General features: G+C 43.4%; 1 protein-coding gene across 2 annotated transcripts in view; it reads left to right on the forward strand.

Annotated features, from left to right (window-relative positions):
• FNDC3A (fibronectin type III domain containing 3A) overlaps positions 1-22,562 on the forward strand; it is a 266,349-nt gene that overhangs the window by 54,475 nt on the left and 189,312 nt on the right. For both annotated transcript variants that reach the window (XM_040426011.1, XM_040426012.1), the window contains exon 2: positions 17,825-17,962. In XM_040426011.1, the coding sequence (XP_040281945.1) occupies positions 17,843-17,962 (120 nt within the window). In that variant the 5' untranslated portion in view covers positions 17,825-17,842. The remainder of the gene's footprint in view (positions 1-17,824; positions 17,963-22,562) is intronic.

Genomic DNA, 22,562 nt, shown 5'->3' on the forward strand with positions numbered 1-22,562 from the left:
TCAGGCTACCTCTGGCGAGCACATGGAGGGCTGTGCGGCCCTCCAAAGAAATACCACCCCACACCATTACTGACCCAATGCCAAACCGGTCATGCTGGAGGATGTTGCAGGCAGCAGAACGTTCTCCGCGGCGTCTCCAAACACTGTCACGTCTGTCACATGTGCTCAGTGTGAACCTGCTTTCATCTGTGAAGAGCACAGGGCGCCAGTGACTAATTTGCCAATCTTGGTGTTCTCTGGCAAATGCCAAACGTCCTGCAATGTGTTGGGCTGTAAGTACAACCCCCACCTGTGGACGTCGGGCCCTCATATCACCCTCATGGAGTCTGTTTCTGACCGTTTGAGCAGACACATGCACATTTGTGGCCTGCTGGAGGTCATTTTGCAGGGCTCTGGCAGTGCTCCTCCTGTTCCTCCTTGCACAAAGGCGGAGGTAGCGGTCCTGCTGCTGGGTTGTTGCCCTCCTACGGCCTCCTCCATGTCTCCTGATGTACTGGCCTGTCTCCTGGTAGCGCCTCCATGCTCTGGACACTACGCTGACAGACACAGCAAACCTTCTTGCCACAGCTCGCATTGATGTGCCATCCTGGATAAGCTGCACTACCTGAGCCACTTGTGTGGGTTGTAGACTCCGTCTCATGCTACCACTAGAGTGAAAGCACCGGCAGCATTCAAAAGTGACCAAAACATCAGCCAGGAAGCATAAGAACTGAGAAGTGGTCTGTGGCCACCACCTGCAGAACCACTCCTTTATTGGGGGTGTCTTGCTAATTGCCTATAATTTCCACCTGTTGTCCATCCCATTTGCACAACAGCATGTGAAATTGATTGTCACTCAGTGTTGCTTCCTAAGTTGACAGTTTGATTTCACAGAAGTGTGATTGACTTGGAGTTACATTGTGTTGTTTAAGTGTTCCCTTTATTTTTTTGAGCAGTGTATTATTTGAAACTTGGAAATTTGCAAATTTTTCAAAATTTTTGGTAAATTTAGTATTTTTTAATAAATAAAAATGAATTATTTTTTTACCCCATTTTTACTAGTGTCATGAAGTAAAATATGTGACGCGTTTTAAAGTTATTCCCACATAAAGTGATATTGGTCAGATTTGCAAAAAATGGCCTGGTCCTTAAGGTGAAAATGAGCCCGGTCCATAAGGGGTTAATGTGACAGGTTCCCTTTTAAACCCTTTTTTTATTTTTATTTTTTATGAAATCGATGAAAGTTTTGGAAACTGGTGAGACCAGATCCTAGGTGAGAGAACCCATTTCAAGATGTACAGTGTATGTTCTCAAGTGATATCAGTGACTTACATGAATAACTGAAGGAACCATTGGAGCTGCATGTTCTACCTGTATAGTGGCTCCAGCCAAGACAAACATCTTATATCCTGTTTCTCCAGGATTGTCATTGAACTTTAATCTTCAAATGTCAGATAATGTCTCTCTATTTTATTTGTCTTCCGCCTATTCCAATGACGGCAATAAAAGTCCTGCTGGTATATCAGGAAGTTGGTAAAATAGCATCCACATCCCTACTATGGTTCAGTTGTATAATTAGCTTTTAACACAATTTATGTGTTCCTCGTCCCGCTCGTAAAACCGCCTCATGTGGTGGAGGCCGTAGTGACTGTCCACACAGTATATGTAATGAATCGCTGCATGCTTACCAAAGGAAGGAATTTGTATATATATATTATTATTTTTTTTGTACTTTTCCAAAAGGTGAACAGATCAAAAATTTGGTTGGTTACAATTTCCTATACAAATCAGTAGGGTTATATATTACACATATGGGTTGTTTTGTATGGGACTTTACTGTGGCCTCCTGGTCCCAACAGTATGGCAGAAGTTTCTAAATGGCGACAGAAACAGCATATTAAAATACATTTTAAAAATGTAATTCCCTATGTAGAGTGTGAATACACCTTTGAGCACACGGAGAAACCCAAGTACCTGGGTACTACATGACAAAGAATGACACCCCAGCATTGTGAAATTGTCTCCTCGAAGGCTTTTTCAATGCCCCATTTCTGCCATATGCTTTATCCCCTCACTGGCAAAGATGCCACAAACCTGAACAATTTTTACATGATCTTTGATAAAATTGAATAATGAAAAAGTACCTCTCATTATAAATTTCTACCGATAATTTTTATGAAAAAGCACCCTTCAGATCGGTGCAAATTATGGCACTGTTCTGGCGAACAGAGTTTCATAAATTTCCCCCATGTCTTTAAAGGTTTCTATGTTATATGGCACATGTAAGATCATAACTTTGGGGTGCTTTGATATGTGACCAGACTCAGACTGTCCCACAGGGGAAGAGGTGAATCCCCCGGTGGGCCCCTGAGCAAAGGTGAGCCTCCATTCCCCCACCCTCTGCAAAAGTGGCACCTGGCTCAGTACATTCCAATAGGCCTCTTATAGCATGTCAACTAGCCTATACATCGGTATAAAAAACTGGGTGTATTATGTTAGAGACCAGCCAGTTTATTATTCTTCAGCAGGCATGCCCAACCTGCGGCCCTCCAAATGTTGCAAAACTACAAGTCCTGGCATGCCTGGACAGCCTACAGCAGAGCATAGTGAGAGTTGTAGTTTTACAACAGCTGGAGAGCTGCAGGTTGAGCATCCCTGTTCTAGAGGCATCGGGTGGCAGAGAAGTCTTCTAGGCCCAGAGGCACACCAGCCACTATCTTATTTCCCCAGGGACCTGCCTTCTCAAAGTCACTGCAGGTGCAGTGGCCGGGTCTGAGGTGGCCCCAATGCTACGCTGGGTCCCCCGGACACCGTTGAGGTGTCACCACAGGTTGCTGCTCTTTGGAAGGGATGGTAAGGAGTGGTACACCCAATGGGAAATAAGTCCAGAGAGTCAAAGTCTGCAGTAACGAGGGTGCTTCTTTACTGGGGGAATTCGGGTACAAAACAATACAGGCGAGGCATTGGGCTGACTTGTCCAGTCTCCTCCGTGGCAGAAGAAGGGTTTGATGCTGAGTAAAGGCCTGAGCTAGCTGTCCCTCTTTCTCTTCAGAAGGCTGGTACCCTGGTCCAAGGCTGGTGATCCAGGGTCTGTGGCAGCTTATCCCCATCTCGGCGTCTTCTTCTGGTCACTCAGTAGACTGGCAGAGTCTCCTCTTCCAAGCACTGGTCCGTAACTGCAGCACACTGGGGGCTCTGACTGCTCTCCTTATATACAGTTTTTACTAGACTAGAACCTTTTAGTGGGAGGGGTGGAGTGGAGAAACTCGGGACAAACAGATACATTGTTTCAACTCTGGTCTGGTACAGACTAAGGCTAGTTTCACACTTGCGGCAGGACGGATCCGACATGCTGTTCACCATGTTGGATCCGTCCTGCGGCTATTTCGCCGTGCCCCCGAAAGCCGCCGGACTAATAAACCTGACATGCAGTAATTTTAGTCCAGCGGCCTTTCGCCGTGCTGCGCCGGAGCTCCGCCCCCATCCCCATTATAGTCAACTGGGACGAAGCGGCGGTCCGGGGGCACGGCGAAATAACCGCAGGACGGATTCGACATGGTGAACAGCATGTCGGATCCGTCCTGCCGCAAGTGTGAAAGTACCCTTACATTACAGCTTCAATGATACTCAAAGGCAATAACAGAGCAGTTTTTCCAGACAAAAAATAAGTTTCCAGGAGGAACAACAGAGCTAAACCAGACATTTAAAAGGTCAGTCGGTCTGCTTTTGGTGGTAAACAAGTCTGGGTTTTTCCCTCCAAAACATGCTCTTCTTTAAACCCTATGGCAGCTATGTAAAGTTACCAGCTTCTCAATCAAAGTCTGAACAGTCTCTCAGTATTCATTAACCCTTTCCACAGAGCCATGTAAATACAGTGATAATAAAAGGATATACATCACTATATATATATATATATATATATATATATATATTATGCAGTAACACAGTAATAAACATAAGTTAACAGTTTCAAGAGAAATAAAGTAAGCAGTTTCAACTTTGCATAGGGGATATAGGCAAATGTCTCCCGTCTCCAGGGCACTACCCAGGGACCTGATAATCAACCATCTTGAGCGCCTTGCTGTTGCTTGCCATAGTGTGAGCAGGTAGTATTTGCATGTAGCTGTACAGTGGGCCCTCAGAATGAATCTTACTGGTGGGCCCTAGGCACCCCAGTCCGACACTGTGTGAGGGAACTTGATATATGACATTTGAGAAACCTTGATCTAGAAGGACCATTCTTGCATGTTTTCACAGCTAATATCGACTTTTGCAGCGATAATATTGGTAACTTCATGTGTTCTTTAGTCCACAGGAGTTATCAGTCATTGATAGTCTACGACAGCACAATGTCCATGCTGAGGTACCTTTAGGGCTGTTTCACACGAGCGGATGCTGTGTGTGACATCCGCTCCGTGAATGACAGCCAAGACCCGATGCAGACTGCAGAAGCACTGAGCATTAACCTGATTGATAATGCTCCGTGCCTCTCTGTGATCTCTTTACTACAGAATCATGGTGACAACTTTATCTCACTGTGATTTCGTAGTAAAGAGATCACAGAGAGGCACGGAGCATTATCAACCATGTTAATGCTCCATGCTTCTGCTGTCCGGAGCGGGGCTTGGCTGTCATTCACGCAGCGGATGTCACGCACGGCATCCGCTCGTGTGAAACAGCCCTTAGTATTGGATACCTTAGGTGTCATTAACGGCAAACTAGTCTAACTCAATAGTACACAGCTTGTCAGCACGTCGCCAATATCTCAACATGAACCTTCTACGCCTTGTATCTACTTTACATGGGAGGTGGTGATCAGTACTGAGATACTGAGGTTCCTCTGCGTCAGACACAAAGGCATGTGGCCAGTTGGCTGGATTCAGAAGTGTTTGAGATTGTACTGGAGTATCCTGCTGGGTATTCCTTCCTTTTTACTATTGCAGAACTGCTAAAAAAAAGAAATATTCTTTTCTCGGAGAACCCCTATTAATGACAGTATATATTATTATTTTTATTTTTTTACAAATGAGAAAAGACTACAAACAAGTTATACACAGGACTAAGCAAAATGAATACAGACCCCACAATTAATGTAAGCCTAGTTGTCAGACCACAGAATCCCAAAATTAATTTGGCTCCTATACAGCAAAATAAAAGGGGTATCTGGATTTATGATATGGAGGACCTATCCTTAAGACAGGTCATCAGTATTGGATTGGTAGGGGTCCAACTCCTGGCCCCCCCCCCCGCCGATCAGCTGTTTAAAGGGGCCGCAGCGCTCATTCAGGTGCTGCATGTTCATTAGTGCTTACCTGCTTGCCATCTATATTATAGCCTCCTCTCCTAGTCAAGTGAATGGGACGAAATACTATAATTGCAATGTCTCTACAGTAGACAGCATGCAGGAAAACACTGAAGGAGGACGCAGAGCTCATATGAGCACCACAGCCCCTTCATTTGATGCACAGGGGTGCCGGAAGTTGGACCTCCACCAGTCTGATATTGATGACCGATCTTGAGGATAAGTCATCAATATGAAACCAGACATCCCTTTTCATTCAGATTCCAAACTAGCCCTCTAAATTAATTAGACCCCTCTAATAAGACAGCGGATCAGACCAAAATATTAATATGAAATAAAAAAAATTATTCATTCCCAACTTCTCTGGTCTTCAGGGCCCCTGCACACATTGTCCTGACACTAACGAGCCTCAGGACTTTAGTGTACCAGACCCTGAGGAGCCAGATGTGGGGGGCGAGGAGGATGGGGAGGTTCTTGTGTACAGACAGTGCACTGACCCCAGTTGGGAGATGCCCTGGTCAATGGTCCCGCCAAAACCACACCCCCATCACGCCCTCTTTTCAAAGAATGGCAGAGAGCTGCGGAATTATTTTTTTTTTTTTTGCGCAAATGGCATTTAAAAAGTTGCAAACCCATGCATATCCCGCTGCGTTACATTGATTTGTATGTATATACCTATGTGTGAGGTCACGGGGACATCTGGAGATAAGCTCCCTACACTAATCTGCAGCTATATGATATGCAATTAAATGTCAGCAAGGCAGACATGTAAGGGTACTTTCACACTTGCGTTGTGAAGATCCGGCAGGCAGTTCCGTCGCCAGAACTGCCCGCCGGATCTGGAAATTCGTATGCAAATGGATAGCATTTGTAGACTGATCCGGATACAGCTCCCTCTAAGGCCTATTGCACACGGACGTTTTTTTCCCCGTTTACTGGCTGTTTTTTGCGTTCCGTATACGGTCCGTATACGGAACCATTCATTTCAATGGGTCCGCAAAAAAAACGGAATGTACTCCGTATGCATTCCGTTTCCGTATTTCCGTTTTTCCGTTCCATTTTAACATAGAACATGTCCTATTATTGCCCGCAAATCACAGTCCGTGGCTCCATTCAAGTCAATGGGTCTGCAAAAAAACGGAACACATACGGAAATGCATCCGTATGTCTTCCGTTTCCGTTCCGTTTTTTGCTGAACCATCTATTGAAAATGTTATGCCCAGCCCAATTTTATCTATGTAATTACTGTATATGCCATACGGAAAAACGGAACAGAAACGGAAACACAATGGAAACAAAAAACGGAACAACGGATCCGTGAAAAACGGATCGCAAAACACTGAAAAAGCCATACGGTCGTGTGCAATAGGCCTAACAAATGCATTGAAACACCGGATCCGTCTCTCCGGTGTCATCCGGAAAAACGGATCCAGTATTAATTTTCTTCGCATTTTAAAAGGTCTGCGCATGCAGCGTTAAAGTTTTATGGTATTGAGTTCCGTCACAGGTGCTCAATACTCGAAAAAAACTGATCGTTTTTATCCTAATGCATTCTGAATGGAGAGCAATCCGTTCAGGATGCATCAGTTCAGTCCCTCTTACGTTTTTTGCAAGGAGAAAATACCGCAGCATGCTGCAGTTTTATCTCCGGCCAAAAATACTGATCACTTGCTGGAATGCTGGATCCGGCATTAATTTACATTGAAATGTATTAGTGCCGGATACGGCATTAAGTGTTCCGGCAAAACTGATACGGCTTTCCCGTCTGCGCATTCGCAGACCTTTAAAAATGCGAACAAAATTAATACCGGATCCGTTTTTCCGGATGACACTGGAGAGACGGATCCGCTATTTCAATGCATTTGTCACACGGATCAAGATCCGGCAGGCAGTTCCGGTGACTGAACTGCCTGCTGGAATCCTCTGCCGCAAGTGTGAAAGTAGCCTAAATTTCATTTGACTGGAGAAAAAGTGCTGCACGCTGGACTTTCTCCTATTAAAAATAACTGATTTTTGACGGAGCTGATTATAACTGATGCTCAAAATAACAGATCAGGTTTTTTTTTGTTTTCTGTGCTTCGGATCAGAAGAATGGAAAGCTAAATGGTGATGTGAACCCGGCCTTAGCACTTTCTTAAAGCAAACTGCTCACTCCTGGGATTTTAGCCGCCTCGCAGGCCACTTTCACTGTGCCTCGCTGTGTGGGACACCACTTCTAGGGTGTGTTAAGGAGTGGTTAAAACCATATCCAAACCACATTGGAAAAAAAACATCATGCAGTTCCCAATGTGTTTGCAGTTTTTACAGGTGAAACACATTTATTTAAAGGGAACCTGTCGTGGTGAACATGGTGTCTGAGCTGAAGAAATCCTGTTTTATAGAAATATAGAGCATTTAAAGCGGCTGCACCATCTAGGAGATGTCTGGCATATTGCTAGGATATGCCATAAATATCTGGTAGCTGCAGGTTCCACATCAGGGACCCACTGTGAGTGAAGATACCCTTAGGGCTCTTTCAAACGAGCAGATGACGTGCGGGTAATCCGCTGCGTGAAAAGAGAACCAAGCCCCGTTGCGGATTGCAGAGACACGGAGCAGTAACATGACTGATAATGCTCCGTGCCTCTCTGTGATCTTTTTACTACAAAATCATGGTGACAACTTTATCTCACTGTGATTTTGTAGTAAAAAGATCACAGAGAGGCACAGATCATTATCAGTCATGTTACTGCTCCGTGTCTCTGCTGTCCGGAGCGGGGCTTGGCTCTCTTTTCACGCAGCGGATTACCCGCATGGCATCCGCTCGTGTGAAAGAGCCCTAAGGGTATGGCCACATGGGTTTGGGTTCACTTCAGGTTTTTCACGGTGGAATTGCATGCAGAAAATCCACACTGTATATAGCGTATAGCAACAGCAAAGTGGAATAAATTTGAAGTCATCTCGTCCACACCTTTTGGAAAACTTCCGCTATGGAATCCACACATAACTTATTTTGAAGGCTTTCACGGCAGATTTCATGCTTGGCAGTTTAGAAGATGAAATCTGTGGTAAACCTGCAGCATTTACACCATGTGTTCAGCAACACAACTCGCAACATTTGCTGCTTGTTTTGCCACGGAGGAGTTCCAGCAGACGCTCTGCATATTTTCCACAGCTGTTTATTCAGCAGTGGGCACACCCTATGTGGACCGACGCTCCAGATGTTGTACATGACCGAAACCCCACCCATATACTGTGGCCAATTTGCGCACAATTTTGGAGATAATACCTCAACATAAATTGACCTGCTGCGGATTAACGTTTTCACCATAGGTCTTTTTTTCCCCCCCAGATCCCGTTGTAGACATTTTGAAAGTCAGACTGTGCACTTTGCAGTGTATAACCACGTTGGGACAAACACTTGTGCAGTTTTTGGTGCAGTTGCTGTTGTTCCAAGTGAAACTTTGTAAGTAACTGAGTTTCCCCTTTAAAAACTGCAACCGCATTAAAAAGGGCATTAGAGCAGCACGAGTTTTCCTGATGTGATTTTGACCTTCCATGAACTGCGACATGTGAATACATGCTGAGGGCTACTTGATGGTGGTCTAGTTATTTTGTTGCCAGGAGCATGGTCTGCAAAGTGGTTACGGCACAGAGCGAGGAAACGACGCGGTGTAACCCGAGGATAGACCGCAGCTATTACAGTTTGTGATTTGTTCCATGGTACATTGGGACTTCCTGCACGGGGCAGAAGTCCTATCACAAGAACTGCCGATTCAGCAGGTAAAGGATAGGAATGGGACCTACATCTGGTGCCTGTCCATGGTACTGATTATTTCCTTCAGAAGTGTATTAAGGCTACTTTCACACTTGCGTTGTTCTTTTCCGGCATAGAGTTCCGTCACAGGGGCTCTATACCGGAAAAGAACTGATCAGGTATGTCCCCATGCATTCTGAATAGAGAGTAATCCGTTCAGTTTGCATCAGGATGTCTTCAGTTCAGTCGTTTTGACTGATCAGGCAAAAGAGAAAACCGTAGCATGCTACGGTTTTATCTCCGGCTAAAAAAACTGAAGACTTGCCTGAATGCCTGATCAGGCATTTTTTCCCATAGGAATGTATTAGTGCCGGATCCGGCATTCAGAATACCGGAATGCCGGATCCGTCCTTCCGGTATGCGCATGCGCAGACTGAAAAAAAGGTGAAAAAATAAATGCCGGATCCGTTTTTGCCGGATGCCACCGGAAAGACGGATCCGGCATTTCAATGCATTTTTTCGACTGATCAGGCATTTTTAAGACTGATCAGGATCCTGATCAGTCTTACTAATGCCATCAGTTAGCATACATTTTGCCTGATCCGGCAGGCAGTTCCGGCGACGGAACTGCTTGCCGGATCTCTCTGCCGCATCTCTCTGCCGCAAGTGTGAAAGTAGCCTAACCTCTTCCTATAGTTGAAAACCTAAGATGTTACCCTTTAAATATAGATTGTGACATGGAAAACCAGTGAAGCCCAAAAAGAGAATTGTAAAAATATGATGGCACATTACCTTGAAGCAGTTGCGGGTGCCTTAATTTTCACAGATATTTCTCTTTAGGTTTTAAATATAGAATGATTATGATCTAACGGTACATCTTATCTGAGGGCTTCTAACTGAAGGGTAGGCCACTTCCTCCCGTCAGACTTTCATTCGCTGCAAGTTGGATATACTGACTACAATACAGTCTAGAAGGCAGAAAGGAACAGGTATATGTTTGTCATAATCTGGCTGCCATATTATGGATCTCTGTTATGGAATTAGCTGGTTTGATTAATTGCTCTTCGTATCTTATCGTTTAGTTTTGCCTGGAGGCTTGTGAGTGTGTGATCTATTATTAAGAGACGAGCCGCTGTTCTAAAGCTGTATATCATCTTCCTCAGCCTCTTCTTTTCCAAGCCCCTAAAGTATTTAATTGTTTAATCTATAGGAGGCATTTAAAGGGGTATTTTAATATTACATACGAGCCTGGTAGATGTGATAACTGCCACTTTGTGGAGAACTGGAGTCCGCCAACCCAGTTCAGCCTGATGAAGTGTCTGCTGGAGAATGAATGGAGAGGTGGCCGCACACGTGCGTGGCTTTCACCATTCATTGCTATGGGAGTTATGTAAACAGATGGGCCGGCCTGTTTCCTGTGGAATCCGTATATCTGTTCTGCAAAAAGATAGAATACAGTTGCAAGAAAAAGTATGTGAACCCTTTGGAATTATATGGATTTCTGCACAAATTGGTCATAAAATGTGATCTGATCTCCATCTAAGTCACAACAATAGACAATCACAGTCTGCTTAAACTAATAACACACAAATAATTAAATGTTACCATGTTTTTATTGAACACACACCATGTAAACATTCACAGTGCAGGTGGAAAAAGTATGTGAACCCTTGGATTTAATAACTGGTTGAACCTCCTTTGGCAGCAATAACTTCAACCAAACGTTTCCTGTAGTTGCAGATCAGACGTGCACAACGGTCAGGAGTAATTCTTGACCATTCCTCTTTACAGAACTGTTTCAGTTCAGCAATATTCTTGGGATGTCTGGTGTGAATCGCTTTCTTGAGGTCATGCCTCAGCATCTCAATCGGGTTGAGGTCAGGACTCTGACTGGGCCACTCCAGAAGGCGTATTTTCTTCTGTTTAAGCCATTCTGTTGTTGATTTACTTCTATGCTTTGGGTCGTTGTCCTGTTGCAACACCCATCTTCTGTTGAGCTTCAGCTGGTGGACAGATGGCCTTTGGTTTTATCTGTCCACAGAATATTTTGCCAGTACTGCTGTGGAACATCCAAGTGCTCTTGTGCAAACTGTAAGCGTGCAGCAATGTTTTTTTTGGACAGCAGTGGCTTCCTCTGTGATATCCTCCCATAAAACCCATTCTTGTTTAGTGTTTTACGTATCATAGATTCGCTAACAGGGATGTTAGCATATGCCAGAGACTTTTGTAAGTCTTTAGCTGACACTCTAGGATTCTTCTTCACCTCATTGAGCAGTCTGCCCTGTGCTCTTGCAGTCATCTTTACAGGACGGCCACTCCTAGGGAGAGTAGCAGCAATGCTGAACTTTCTCCATTTATAGACAATTTGTCTTGCCGTGGTCTGATGAACAGCAAGCCTTTTGGAGATACTTTTATAACCCTTTCCAGCTTTATGCAAGTCAACAATTCTTAATCGTAGGTCCTCTGAGAGCTCTTTTGTGCGAGGCATCATTCACATCAGGCAATGCTTCTTGTGAAAAGCAAACCCAGAACCAGGGTGGATTTCATTTAAATCAAAATGATTTAAATCACGATTTAAATCACTAGTCAGTAAGGCTTGATTTAAATCATAGTTTTCTACATAGAGACTAATTCTTGCTGGTATAACTTATAATATGCAAGTAGATGAAGATTTAAACAACTTTTCATATTAGTTTGATTAGGTTGATTCGGCATTCATAGGTTTGTAGAAGTTAGGATTAAGGTATTTTTCTCAACTCTGTTCGTGTTATAACATTTTTGCTGTGAAGACGAGGCATGTGATCTCTGCTGAGTCAAATTCAGTTTTGAGAACTGCAAAAGTAAACCAAGCATCTGTGATAATATCTTGTAGGCAGAGAAACTGCCCAATAATCTTAAAAAAAACCTCTGGAAGAGCATGACATTGTGAATGGATTAATGGAATTTATTTACCAAAAAAATTACACATATAGAAACATAGAATGTGTCGGCAGATAAGAACCATTTGGCCCATCTAGTCTGCCCAATATACTGAGTACTATGGATAGCCCCTGGCCTTATCTTATATGAAGGATGGCCTTATGCCTATCCCATGCATGCTTAAACTCCTTCACTGTATTTGCAGCTACCACTTCTGCAGGAAGGCTATTCCATGCATCCACTACTCTCTCAGTAAAGTAATACTTCCTGATATTACTTCTAAACCTTTGCCCCTCTAATTTAAAACTATGTCCTCTTGTAGCAGTTTTTCTTCTTTTAATTATTCTCTCCTCTTTTACCGTGTTGATTCCCTTTATGTATTTAAAAGTTTCTATCATATCCCCTCTGTCTCGTCTTTCTTCCAAGCTATACATGTTAAGGTCCTTTCATCTTTCCTGGTAAGTTTTATCCTGCAATCCATGTACTAGTTTAGTAGCTCTTCTCTGAACTCTCTCCAAAGTATCAATATCCTTCTGGAGATATGGTCTCCTGTACTGAGCACAATACTCCAAATGAGGTCTCACTAGTGTTCTGTAGAGCGGCATGAGCACCTCCCTCTTTCTACTGGTAATGCCTCTCCCTATACACCCAAGCATTCTGCTAGCATTTCCTGCTGCTCTATGACATTGTCTGCCTACCTTTAAGTCTTCTGAAATAATGACCCCTAAATCCCTTTCCTCAGATACTGAGGTTAGGACTGTATCACTGATTTAATATTCTGCTCTTGGGTTTTTACGCCCCAGGTGCATTATCTTGCACTTATCAACATTAAATTTTAGTTGCCAGATTTTTGACCATTCCTCTAGTTTTCCTAAATCCTTTTCCATTTGGTGTATCCCTCCAGGAACATCAACCCTGTTACAAATCTTTGTGTCATCAGCAAAAAGACACACCTTACCATCGAGGCCTTTTGCAATATATATTAAACAATATGGGTCCCAGAACAGATCCCTGAGTTACCCCACTGGTAACAAGACCTTGGTCTGAATAGACTCCACTGACTACAACCCTCTGTTGCCTGTCCCTCAGCCACTGCCTAATCCTTTCAACAATATGGGAGTCCACTCACAGCCTTATTCTACATGAAAAGCATTTTATATTTAAAAAAATCCGATTAAAAAAATAAATAATCTGATTTAAATTTAAAAAAAAAATCCGATTTTTTTTTTTTTTTTTTTTTTTTTTTTTTTAAATCATTGATTTTTATCCACCCTGCCCAGAACTGGTGTGTGTTGTTTTTTTTTTTTTTTATAGGACAGGGCAGCTGTAACCATTACCTCCAATCTCATCTCATTGATTGGACTCCAGTTGGCTGACACCTCACTCCAATTAGCTCTTGGAGAGGTCATTAGTCTAGGGGTTCACATACTTTTTCCACCTGCACTGTGAATGTTTACATGTTGTGTTCAATAGAAACATGGTAACATTTAATTCTTTGTGTGTTATTAGTTTAAGCAGACTGTGATTGTCTATTGTTGTGACTTAGATGAAGATCAGATCACATTTTATGACCAATTTGTGCAGAAATCCATATCATTCCAAAGGGTTCACATACTTTTTCTTGCAACTGTGTGTGTATGTATGTATGTATATGTGTGTGTATGTGTGTGTATATATATATATATATATATATATATATATATATATACTTATTATGGTGTATTCACTAAAAGGGGTTATGCAAGATGAAGGCAGACTTCCCCAGACCCGCGGTGGGGATCATACTTACCTGTACTTGTACAATTGGCCATTTGATGCAAGGGGGACATGTCACCGCTGCGGCCTGTGATTGTCTGCAACGTTCAAGTGCCCCTCCATCGACAGATGCTGATCTCAGCGTGGCAAGAAGAGGTAGAGCGGTCCCAGGAGTGTCAGAAACTGAACTCCGTTCCGGGGACCAGGTGATTATGATCCCTCCTGTGAGTTTGGCCATTCTTGGAGGAATTTCTTACTACCAAACGCTTGGAAAAAAAAAACTTCCGGCAGATATGGTTATCCAAGAGTATCAGGGTGGTATCATACAGCATTTTTTGGAAAAACACTTTTTTTTTTTTGTGGCAGATTTTCATGATATTTTTTTGAGCAAAGACCTAAAGTGAACTTCAAAGGAATGGGAAATCTAAAATAAGAACTTGCAGCATTTATACCGGGCAATAGGCCAATTATCGCGAAGAAATGTTAGTATGAATGCTTGTTCCCTATTATAAGCCTGTGTAAGGCCCTTTTCACACGAGCGAGTATTCCGCACGTGTGCAATGCGTGATGCGAATGCAATGCGCCAGCACTAAATCCGGACCCATTCATTTCAATGGGTCTGAGTACATGAGCGTTGGTTTTCACGCATCACTTGTGCGTTGCGTGAAAATTGCAGCATGTTCTATATTCTGTGATTTTTAACGCAATGCTGGCTCCATAGAACTGAATGGGGCTGCGTGAGAATCTCATCCGCAAGCAAGTGCGGATGCGATGCGTTTTTCACTGATGGTTGCTAAGAAATGTTTGTAAACATTCCGTTTTTTATCACGCGCATGCAAAACGCATTAAATCGCATTGCACCCGCGCGATAAAAACGGAATAACTGAACGTGATCGCAGACAAAACTGAATGAACTTGCTTGCGAAATTGCGCATTTTTCACTGAACGCCTCCGGCCTAATCCGCTCACACTCATCTGCAAGAGGCCTAAATGTGCTGCTAATCACCCAATAAATAAGCAAAATGCACGTTCATCAGATGGAATCATCGTTTATGTGGATAACTATGTCATGGTTTCTGGGCAGCAGATTGTGCTGTGTGAACAGCGATCTGCTGCCCAGAATCAGTGAATCTGTACGAGGATGAGCGATTGCAGTATCCATTGCTCGCCCCCATACAGTGATGGTGACCCCCACTGATGAGGAGGAGAACAGTTCATTCCCGATAATTGCCTGCTTAGTTGGCACGTGTAAATGCGCCTTTATACTTCTTCCTGTCCTGCTGGCTCCCCGCCATTAAAAAAAACTGCAATTTTTCCAAAGAAAAGCAGCGTGTGACCTTTCCTCTGTGGAAACAACAATGTTCGAAGTATGTCTTTCTGCTAGGGCAGACAAAATGCAGCCATAAAAAGCGCTGAAGAATTAGAAGTTGTTTTCTGTGAACATTAAGTGCGAAATCAATATTTAATATTCCGTGAAAAAGATCCCTGTGACAGTGCCGCAGCCGCCACCAGCTCATTTCCATTGTTTAATGCTTCAAATTACAGCCCAACGTTACCAAGAAGCACGAATCTCCCTGAAATCAGATTGTCCGCACTGTGTTCCACAGTAATGAACTATGTATATCGGCAAATAATGGAAAATTAAATTATCCCACTACTTTTGAAGATAGCAATGTTGGCATTTTGTGTTTGTAAATCCACAAATACGCTATCAGCCGCTTAATTGATTTTGCTGTTCTGGAACTTTCCATCCCCGCAGGATAATGAAGTGCTCAAATAGACTTGGGAATTATTAAATATACCCAAGTAAATATTGTGCGCGATAACCACTTGACATGGCAGGCAGGGTCAGCCTCCTTTTCTTTTTTTTTTTCTCCTTATGTTGCAAGATGGCTTTGACAGAAAATTTCACACGTGGCATTATTCAAATCGCAGGCCCTTCTTTTTGTACAAAATGAAAGTTACGTCCCAATTTTTGTTTGCCTTTTGGACCATTGTTACAGACCGTTATGGGGAGGGACACGCTCGTTCCTGATAATTACCTGATCGTAGTTACATGCAGCAATCATCTCCTCTATGTGGGGGCCAGCAATCCCTCCTCCCCGTAGAGAATTGTGGTTTCTGGGCAGTAGGTCCCTGTTTATACAGGACGATATGCTGCACAGAAATGATTTTTGCAGCCAGCCAAAGGCCATGCTCACCCGATGTATAAGCTGGAACCTTATCGGGACTGAGCGTTTGTACAAATGCCCATCTCAGATAAGTGGCCAGATTATCGGTCCGTGTAAAAAGATGCTTAGGGCCCTTTCACGTAGGCTCGATCAAATGAGCGTTCATTAGAGTGATCACTCCTGATCATTGGTTTCTGCAAACAAGTCCACTCGCGAAAAACAATATATTTTTTCTAGAAAGTGATTTCAGCTTCATAAAAATCAGGAGCTTATAATTAGACAGTGTAAATGCTAAAAAAAAAGGTACAAAAATGCTAAATCCTATCATAAAGATGGACGTATTGACAAAATAAATAAATATGAGGGCCATTTATCAAACTGGTGTAAAGTAGGACTGGCTTAGTTGCCCTAATTAGATTCCACCTTTTATTGTCCAAAGGAGCTGTCCAAAAGCAAAGGTGGAATCTGATTGGTTGCTATGGGCAACTAACCCAGTTCTACTTTACACCAGTTTGATAAATATCCCCCTGTGTGTTTAAAGGAGTTCTGCAGTTTGTTTAAACTGATGATCTATCCTCTGGTTAGATCATCAGCATGTGATCGGCGGGGGCCCGACACTCGGGACCCCCACGATCAGCTGTTTGAAAAGGCAGCGGCGCTCTAGGAGCGCTGCGGCCTTCTCACTGTTTGGCCTCATGCACACGACCGTTTTTTTTTTGCGGTCCGCAAAACGGATTTCCGTTGTTCCGTGATCTGTGACCGTTTTTTCTTCCGTGGGTCTTCCGTGATTTTTGGAGGATCCACGGACATGAAAAGGGAAAAAAAAAACGAAGTCAAGTTTGCATTGAAAATGATAGGAAAAACGGACACGGATCACGGACGCGGATGACTATCTTGTGTGCATCCGTGATTTTTCACGGACCCATTGACTTGAATGGGTCCGTGAACCGTTGTCAGTGAAAAAAATAGGACAGGTCATATTTTTTTCACGGACTGGAAAAACGGATCACGGACGCGGAAGCCAAACGGTGCATTTTCCGATTTTTCCACGGACGCATTGAAAGTCAATGGGTCCGCGAAAAAAAACGTAAAACGGAACAACGGCCGCGGATGCACACAACGGTCGTGTGCATGAGGCCTTTACCGCTGGCCCAGTGACGTCACGACTAGTATCAACTTGCCTGGGCGCGGCTAATCTTCCTTCAAGTGAACGGAGCTTAGCCGCTCCCAGGCCAGTTGATACTAGTAGTGACATCACTGGGCCTGCGGTAAACGTCGAGAAGGCTGCGGCGCTACTGCCAGAGCCGCTGCCTTCTCAAACAGCTGATTGGCGGGGGTCCTGGGTGTCGGACCCCCGCCGATCAGATGCTGATGATCTATCCAGAGGATAGATCATCAGTTTAAACAAACTGCAGAACCCCTTTAAGCATAGATATCAGATCATACAAAGGGAATCTGACACCAGAGTATTCATGACCATCCCCCTGCTGGTGGACCAGACGTAATGACAACCCATCACATGTACTGCCGCAGCCAATCACTGCCCTCAGTGCTGGCGTGTCCCTGAGCAGGACTTACCTGCAGCCGCTCAGTGGATACGTCATAGGGGCAGGAGCCACAGTGCTAGAAAGGAGGGGCTATGAAAAGATGAGTTAGTTTCTTTTTTTTCAGAGTTTTTAATTTTATTTTTTAGGACAACCCGTTTGAGATGATTACAAGCAGTGTTTGAAAGGGGCCTCATTTTTATAATGCTAATTGTTTTCATTGTACAAGATAACAAACGTGCCGTGGATTAGCAGGTTGCGCCAATATCTGTTAGGTTATTGGTGTGCATGAATTAGCATTTCACAACTTAACAAATGGGTGATTTATGAAGTTTATTGTATGACGACACTCTTTTATGTATGTAGTATGCATTTAAAATAACAGTTTTTGGTGTTTGTTTTTTTTTCCTTTGTGCAGGGATTGAAGCCGTTGTAAATGTATGTTTTATCCACAATGGCTGAACATCATCCTCCACCACTGGATACCACTCCGCTACTAACAACTGATATTCCACTTCTACCTGCGCCCATTGTCAATGGAGAAGGCAGCCAGCAGGTTCGATACTATAAATTCTCTTTATTTGAATGTTTTCTAATATCATGACACACACACACACACACACACACACACACACACACACACTGTCTGTGTGTGTGTGTGTATATATATATATATATATATATATATATATATATATATACAGTCATGTGAAAAAATTAGGACACCCTTTGAAAGCATGTGGTTTTTTGTAACATTTTTAATAAATGGTTATTTCATCTCCGTTTCAACAATACAGAGAGATTAAAGTAATCCAACTAAACAAAGAAAACTGAAGAAAAGTCTTTTCAAGATCTTCTGTAAATGTCATTCTACAAAAATGCCTATTCTAACTGAGGAAAAAGATAGGACACCCTCACATGTATTCCCTCTTAAATTGGCTCAGATCTCACACAGGTATATCACACCAGGTGCACATAATTAGTAGATCGTTACTCTGCATGTTGAATGAGGCTTGCCCTATTTAAACCTCAGACATTTAGTTTGGTGTGCTCCTGACTGTTGAAGTGAGAGTGAGCACCATGGTGAGAGCAAAAGAGCTGTCAGAGGACTTCAGAAAAAAGATTGTAGCAGCCTATGAGTCTGGGAAGGGATTTAAAAAGATCTCAAAAGATTTTGAAATCAGCCATTCCACTGTCCGGAAGATAGTCTACAAGTGGAGGGCGTTCAAAACAACTGCCAACATGCCCAGGACTGGTCGCCCCAGCAAGTTCACCCCAAGAGCAGACCGCAAGATGCTAAAAGAGGTATCCAAAAACCCTAAAGTGTCATCTCGAGAACTACAGCAGGCTCTGGCTACTGTTGATGTAGAAGTACATGCCTCTACAATCAGAAAGAGACTGTACAAGTTTAACTTGCATGGGAGGTGTGCAAGGAGGAAACCTTTGCTTTCCAAGAGAAACATCGAGGCCAGACTGACATTTGCCAGCGATAAAGTTGACAAAGACCAGGACTTCTGGAATAATGTTCTTTGGACAGATGAGTCCAAAATTGAATTATTTGGACACAACAGCAGAGGACATGTTTGGCGTAAACCAAACACAGCATTCCAAGAAAAGAACCTCATACCAACTGTGAAGCATGGAGGTGGAAGTGTCATGGTTTGGGGCTGCTTTGCTGCAGCAGGACCTGGTCAGCTCACCATCATAGAATCCACGATGAATTATACTGTGTATCAGAAGGTGCTTGAAGAACATGTGAGACCATCAGTTAGAAAATTAAAGCTGAAGCGGAACTGGACCATGCAACATGACAATGACCCAAAACATACTAGTAAATCAACCAAAGATTGGCTGAAAAAGAAGAAATGGAGAGTCCTGGAATGGCCAAGTCAAAGTCCAGATTTGAATCCCATTGAGATGCTGTGGGGTGACTTGAAAAGGGCTGTACGTGCAAGAAACCCCTCAAACATCTCACAGCTGAAAAAGTTCTGCATTGAGGAGTGGGGTAAAATTTCCTCAGACCGATGTCGAAGACTGGTAGATGGCTACAAGAACCGTCTCACTGCAGTTATTTCAGCCAAAGGAGGTAACACTCGCTATTAGGGGCAAGGGTGTCCTATCTTTTTCCTCAGTTAGAATAGGCATTTTTGTAGAATGACATTTACAGAAGATCTTGAAAAGACTTTTCTTTAGTTTTCTTTGTTTAGTCGGATTACTTTAATCTCTCTGTATTGTTGAAACGGAGATGAAATAACCATTTATTAAAAATGTTACAAAAAACCACATGCTTTCAAAGGGTGTCCTAATTTTTTCACATGACTGTATATATTCAACGAATGAAGAGGCAGCACTTCCAGTTGTTTGGTGATAGGGTGACGACCCCAAACTTTATTCCAGCAACGTTTCTGCCTTCTCAATGAGGCCTTTGTCAAGCTTGACAAAGGCCTCATTGAGAAGGCAGAAACGTTGCTGGAATAAAGTTTGGGGTCGTCACCCTATCACCAAACAACTGGAAGTGCTGCCTCTTCATTCGTTGAATATATATCCTGGAGGAGAAGCCAGCCTCTGTGAGGATTTTTTGCAGTATCTAAACAGTGAGGATCCAGCTCCCAGCACCCGCATTAAGCAGCTGTTTCAAAAGGCCACAGCACTCCAGCGAATGCTGCAGCCTCCTCACAGAATGCCAAGCCCAGCGTCATACATTGTATAACGGCAGTGCTTGCTATTGCATCCCAGTCCCATTCACTTTAATGGGACTGAGCTGCAAATAGGCCATTTGCTCAGTAAATGTGATGTCACTGGCCTTCAAACAGCTGATTGGTGGGGGTACTGGGAGTTGGACGCCCACTAATCAGATATTGATGACCTATCCTGAAGATAGGTCAAAGATATTAACCTACTAGAAATGTTTAGAGATGGGGAGAGTCTTGTGTCAGACATCTTGGGGCACCCAGCACGCCAGTCTTAATAAACCCCTGCACTGGCGGTGGATCCATCTCAGCTGCCGGCCTCTACATAACTTCAGCGGATCCACAGCCGCTTCTAAGGCTACTTTCACACTGGCGTTTTGGCTTTCCGTTTGTGAGATCCGTTCAGGGCTCTCACAAGCGGTCCAAAACGGATCAGTTTTGCCCTAATGCATTCTGAATGGAAAAGGATCCGCTCAGAATGCATCAGTTTGCCTCCGATCAGTCTCCATTTCGCTTTGGAGGCGGACACCAAAACGCTGCTTTATTGGAACGCTGTTTGCAGCGTTTTGATGTCCATCTGACGAAACTGAGCCCAATGGATCCGTTCTGACACACATTGTAAGTCAATGGGGACGGATCAGTTTTCTATGGCACAATCTGACACAATAGAAAACGGATCCGTCCACTATTGACTTTCAATGGAGTTCATGACGGATCCGTCTTGGCTATGTTAAAGATAATACAAACGGATGCAGATGGATGTATTATCTGAACAGATCCGTCTGTGCAGATGAATAACGGATCCGCACCAAGCGCGAGTGTTAAAGTAGCCTAAATGTAAGACAGCTGCCTAGCTGTCTTACATTTAGACCATTTTCTATGCCTAACACAGGTGTAGAAAATGGTAAATGAGACCGACCTGCCGGCCCATCCCCTTCCCCGACCCTTTTTTTGACCTGGCGTGAGTGGGGAAAAGTCGCAGGACCTTTGTTCCGGGATCTGCACCAGAAATACGCCCAATATACGGTGGGTGTATTTCTGTTTAATAAATGACGCCCCTGGTGTCTGGGAGCTGCAACAATTTATTCTTTATGTTGAATATTTAAGACAAAAGTGAGAGGTGACGGGCACTGATTAAATTGCTGACCGTTCCGCCACATCGTGGCGTTTCTCATAGGAGTCCGTATGAGTTAAGTGTTCATCAGCTACTTTTTTAGGGATTATCTCCGTATATTACAGGTAATCTAGAATCTGTGAACGTTTTCTTGTCCGCCCCTTGCATGAAGGATGACTTGGTGGCACACTGCCAGAAGACAGCAAGGTTCTGTCCTTGTAATGGAGAGGAAACATTTCTCCACTCTCTTGATTGTGCTGATAGAGTACTCTGCTTCATGTTCCACTGAGTCCACAATCTAATTTGTTGACTAAGACGAGTGACGTGCAGAGGGTCACAACTTGCGCACAAGGGAAGACAATTCGGTTTTCCCGATTTCAGATTCTGGCCTTATGGTATATTAAAAGATAAATAGATCTGGCGGTGTATGCCTGCTATTTCCAATTTCTGTCATTGAGGTTTAACCAGCAGAGCCAGAGCTGTACGCCTCGTCCGCCGTGTAGCAGGGGGCGGCCATCACTGCTCTCCACTTTTCTTTAAAAGGTGATTTTAAACTGTACGACAATTCGTATTGCCAAAACGCTGATTATGTTCTCCTATTAAAATCTATAAGAATTGCACAGACAGTCAGTGTAAATGCTGTACGTTATCTACACCGTTAGCCTGTGTCGTCATTGCTGTCATAGCTTTTGTTTTTACAGGATCTATGACCGATGATCCGTTATTATTTTCCATGTCCTGTTTTTTTTAATCGTAGTGAAAATCCTGACATGTAAGCCTTGCGCTTTGAACCATCCAGGAATACCCCCAAAAAAACACTTTTACAACCCAATTTCTGTGATTCTCCCAGCTAAACTGAGGCTGTTGGGAAGTCTGATACTGGATAGGATGAATTGGATGGTGCAGTATATTAGGCTGTTTTACATCATGTTTCGAGTCTTTGTTTGGTGAAAAGCTCCTGCATATACGCCAAATGTATTCCTAGTGCTCATTTGACCTGGCGTTGGGTCGGTATATGACACTGCACATGTTTAGGCTACATGCACACGACCGTGCCGTGTTTTTTGGTCCGCAAAACACGGATGCAATTTGTGGAACTGATCGTGCCGCCCCTAATAGAAATACCTATTCTTGTCCCCAAAAAAAAAAGAATAGGACATGTTCTATTTTTTTTTTTTTTTTTTTGCGGGGCCACAGAATGGAGCTGTCCGCGTCTTTTGCGGACTCAAAAAGCAGCTCGGGTGTGGAGCAAAACAACGGTTGTGTGCATGAGGCCTTATTTGCAGTATGGCATGGTGTTGTAGACTACACTATACCACACAAAGATATGTAGTAAAAAATAAATCTATATA

This window comes from Bufo bufo, chromosome 3 (genome assembly GCF_905171765.1).
Source record: "Bufo bufo chromosome 3, aBufBuf1.1, whole genome shotgun sequence".
Classification (NCBI taxonomy): Eukaryota; Metazoa; Chordata; class Amphibia; order Anura; family Bufonidae; genus Bufo; species Bufo bufo.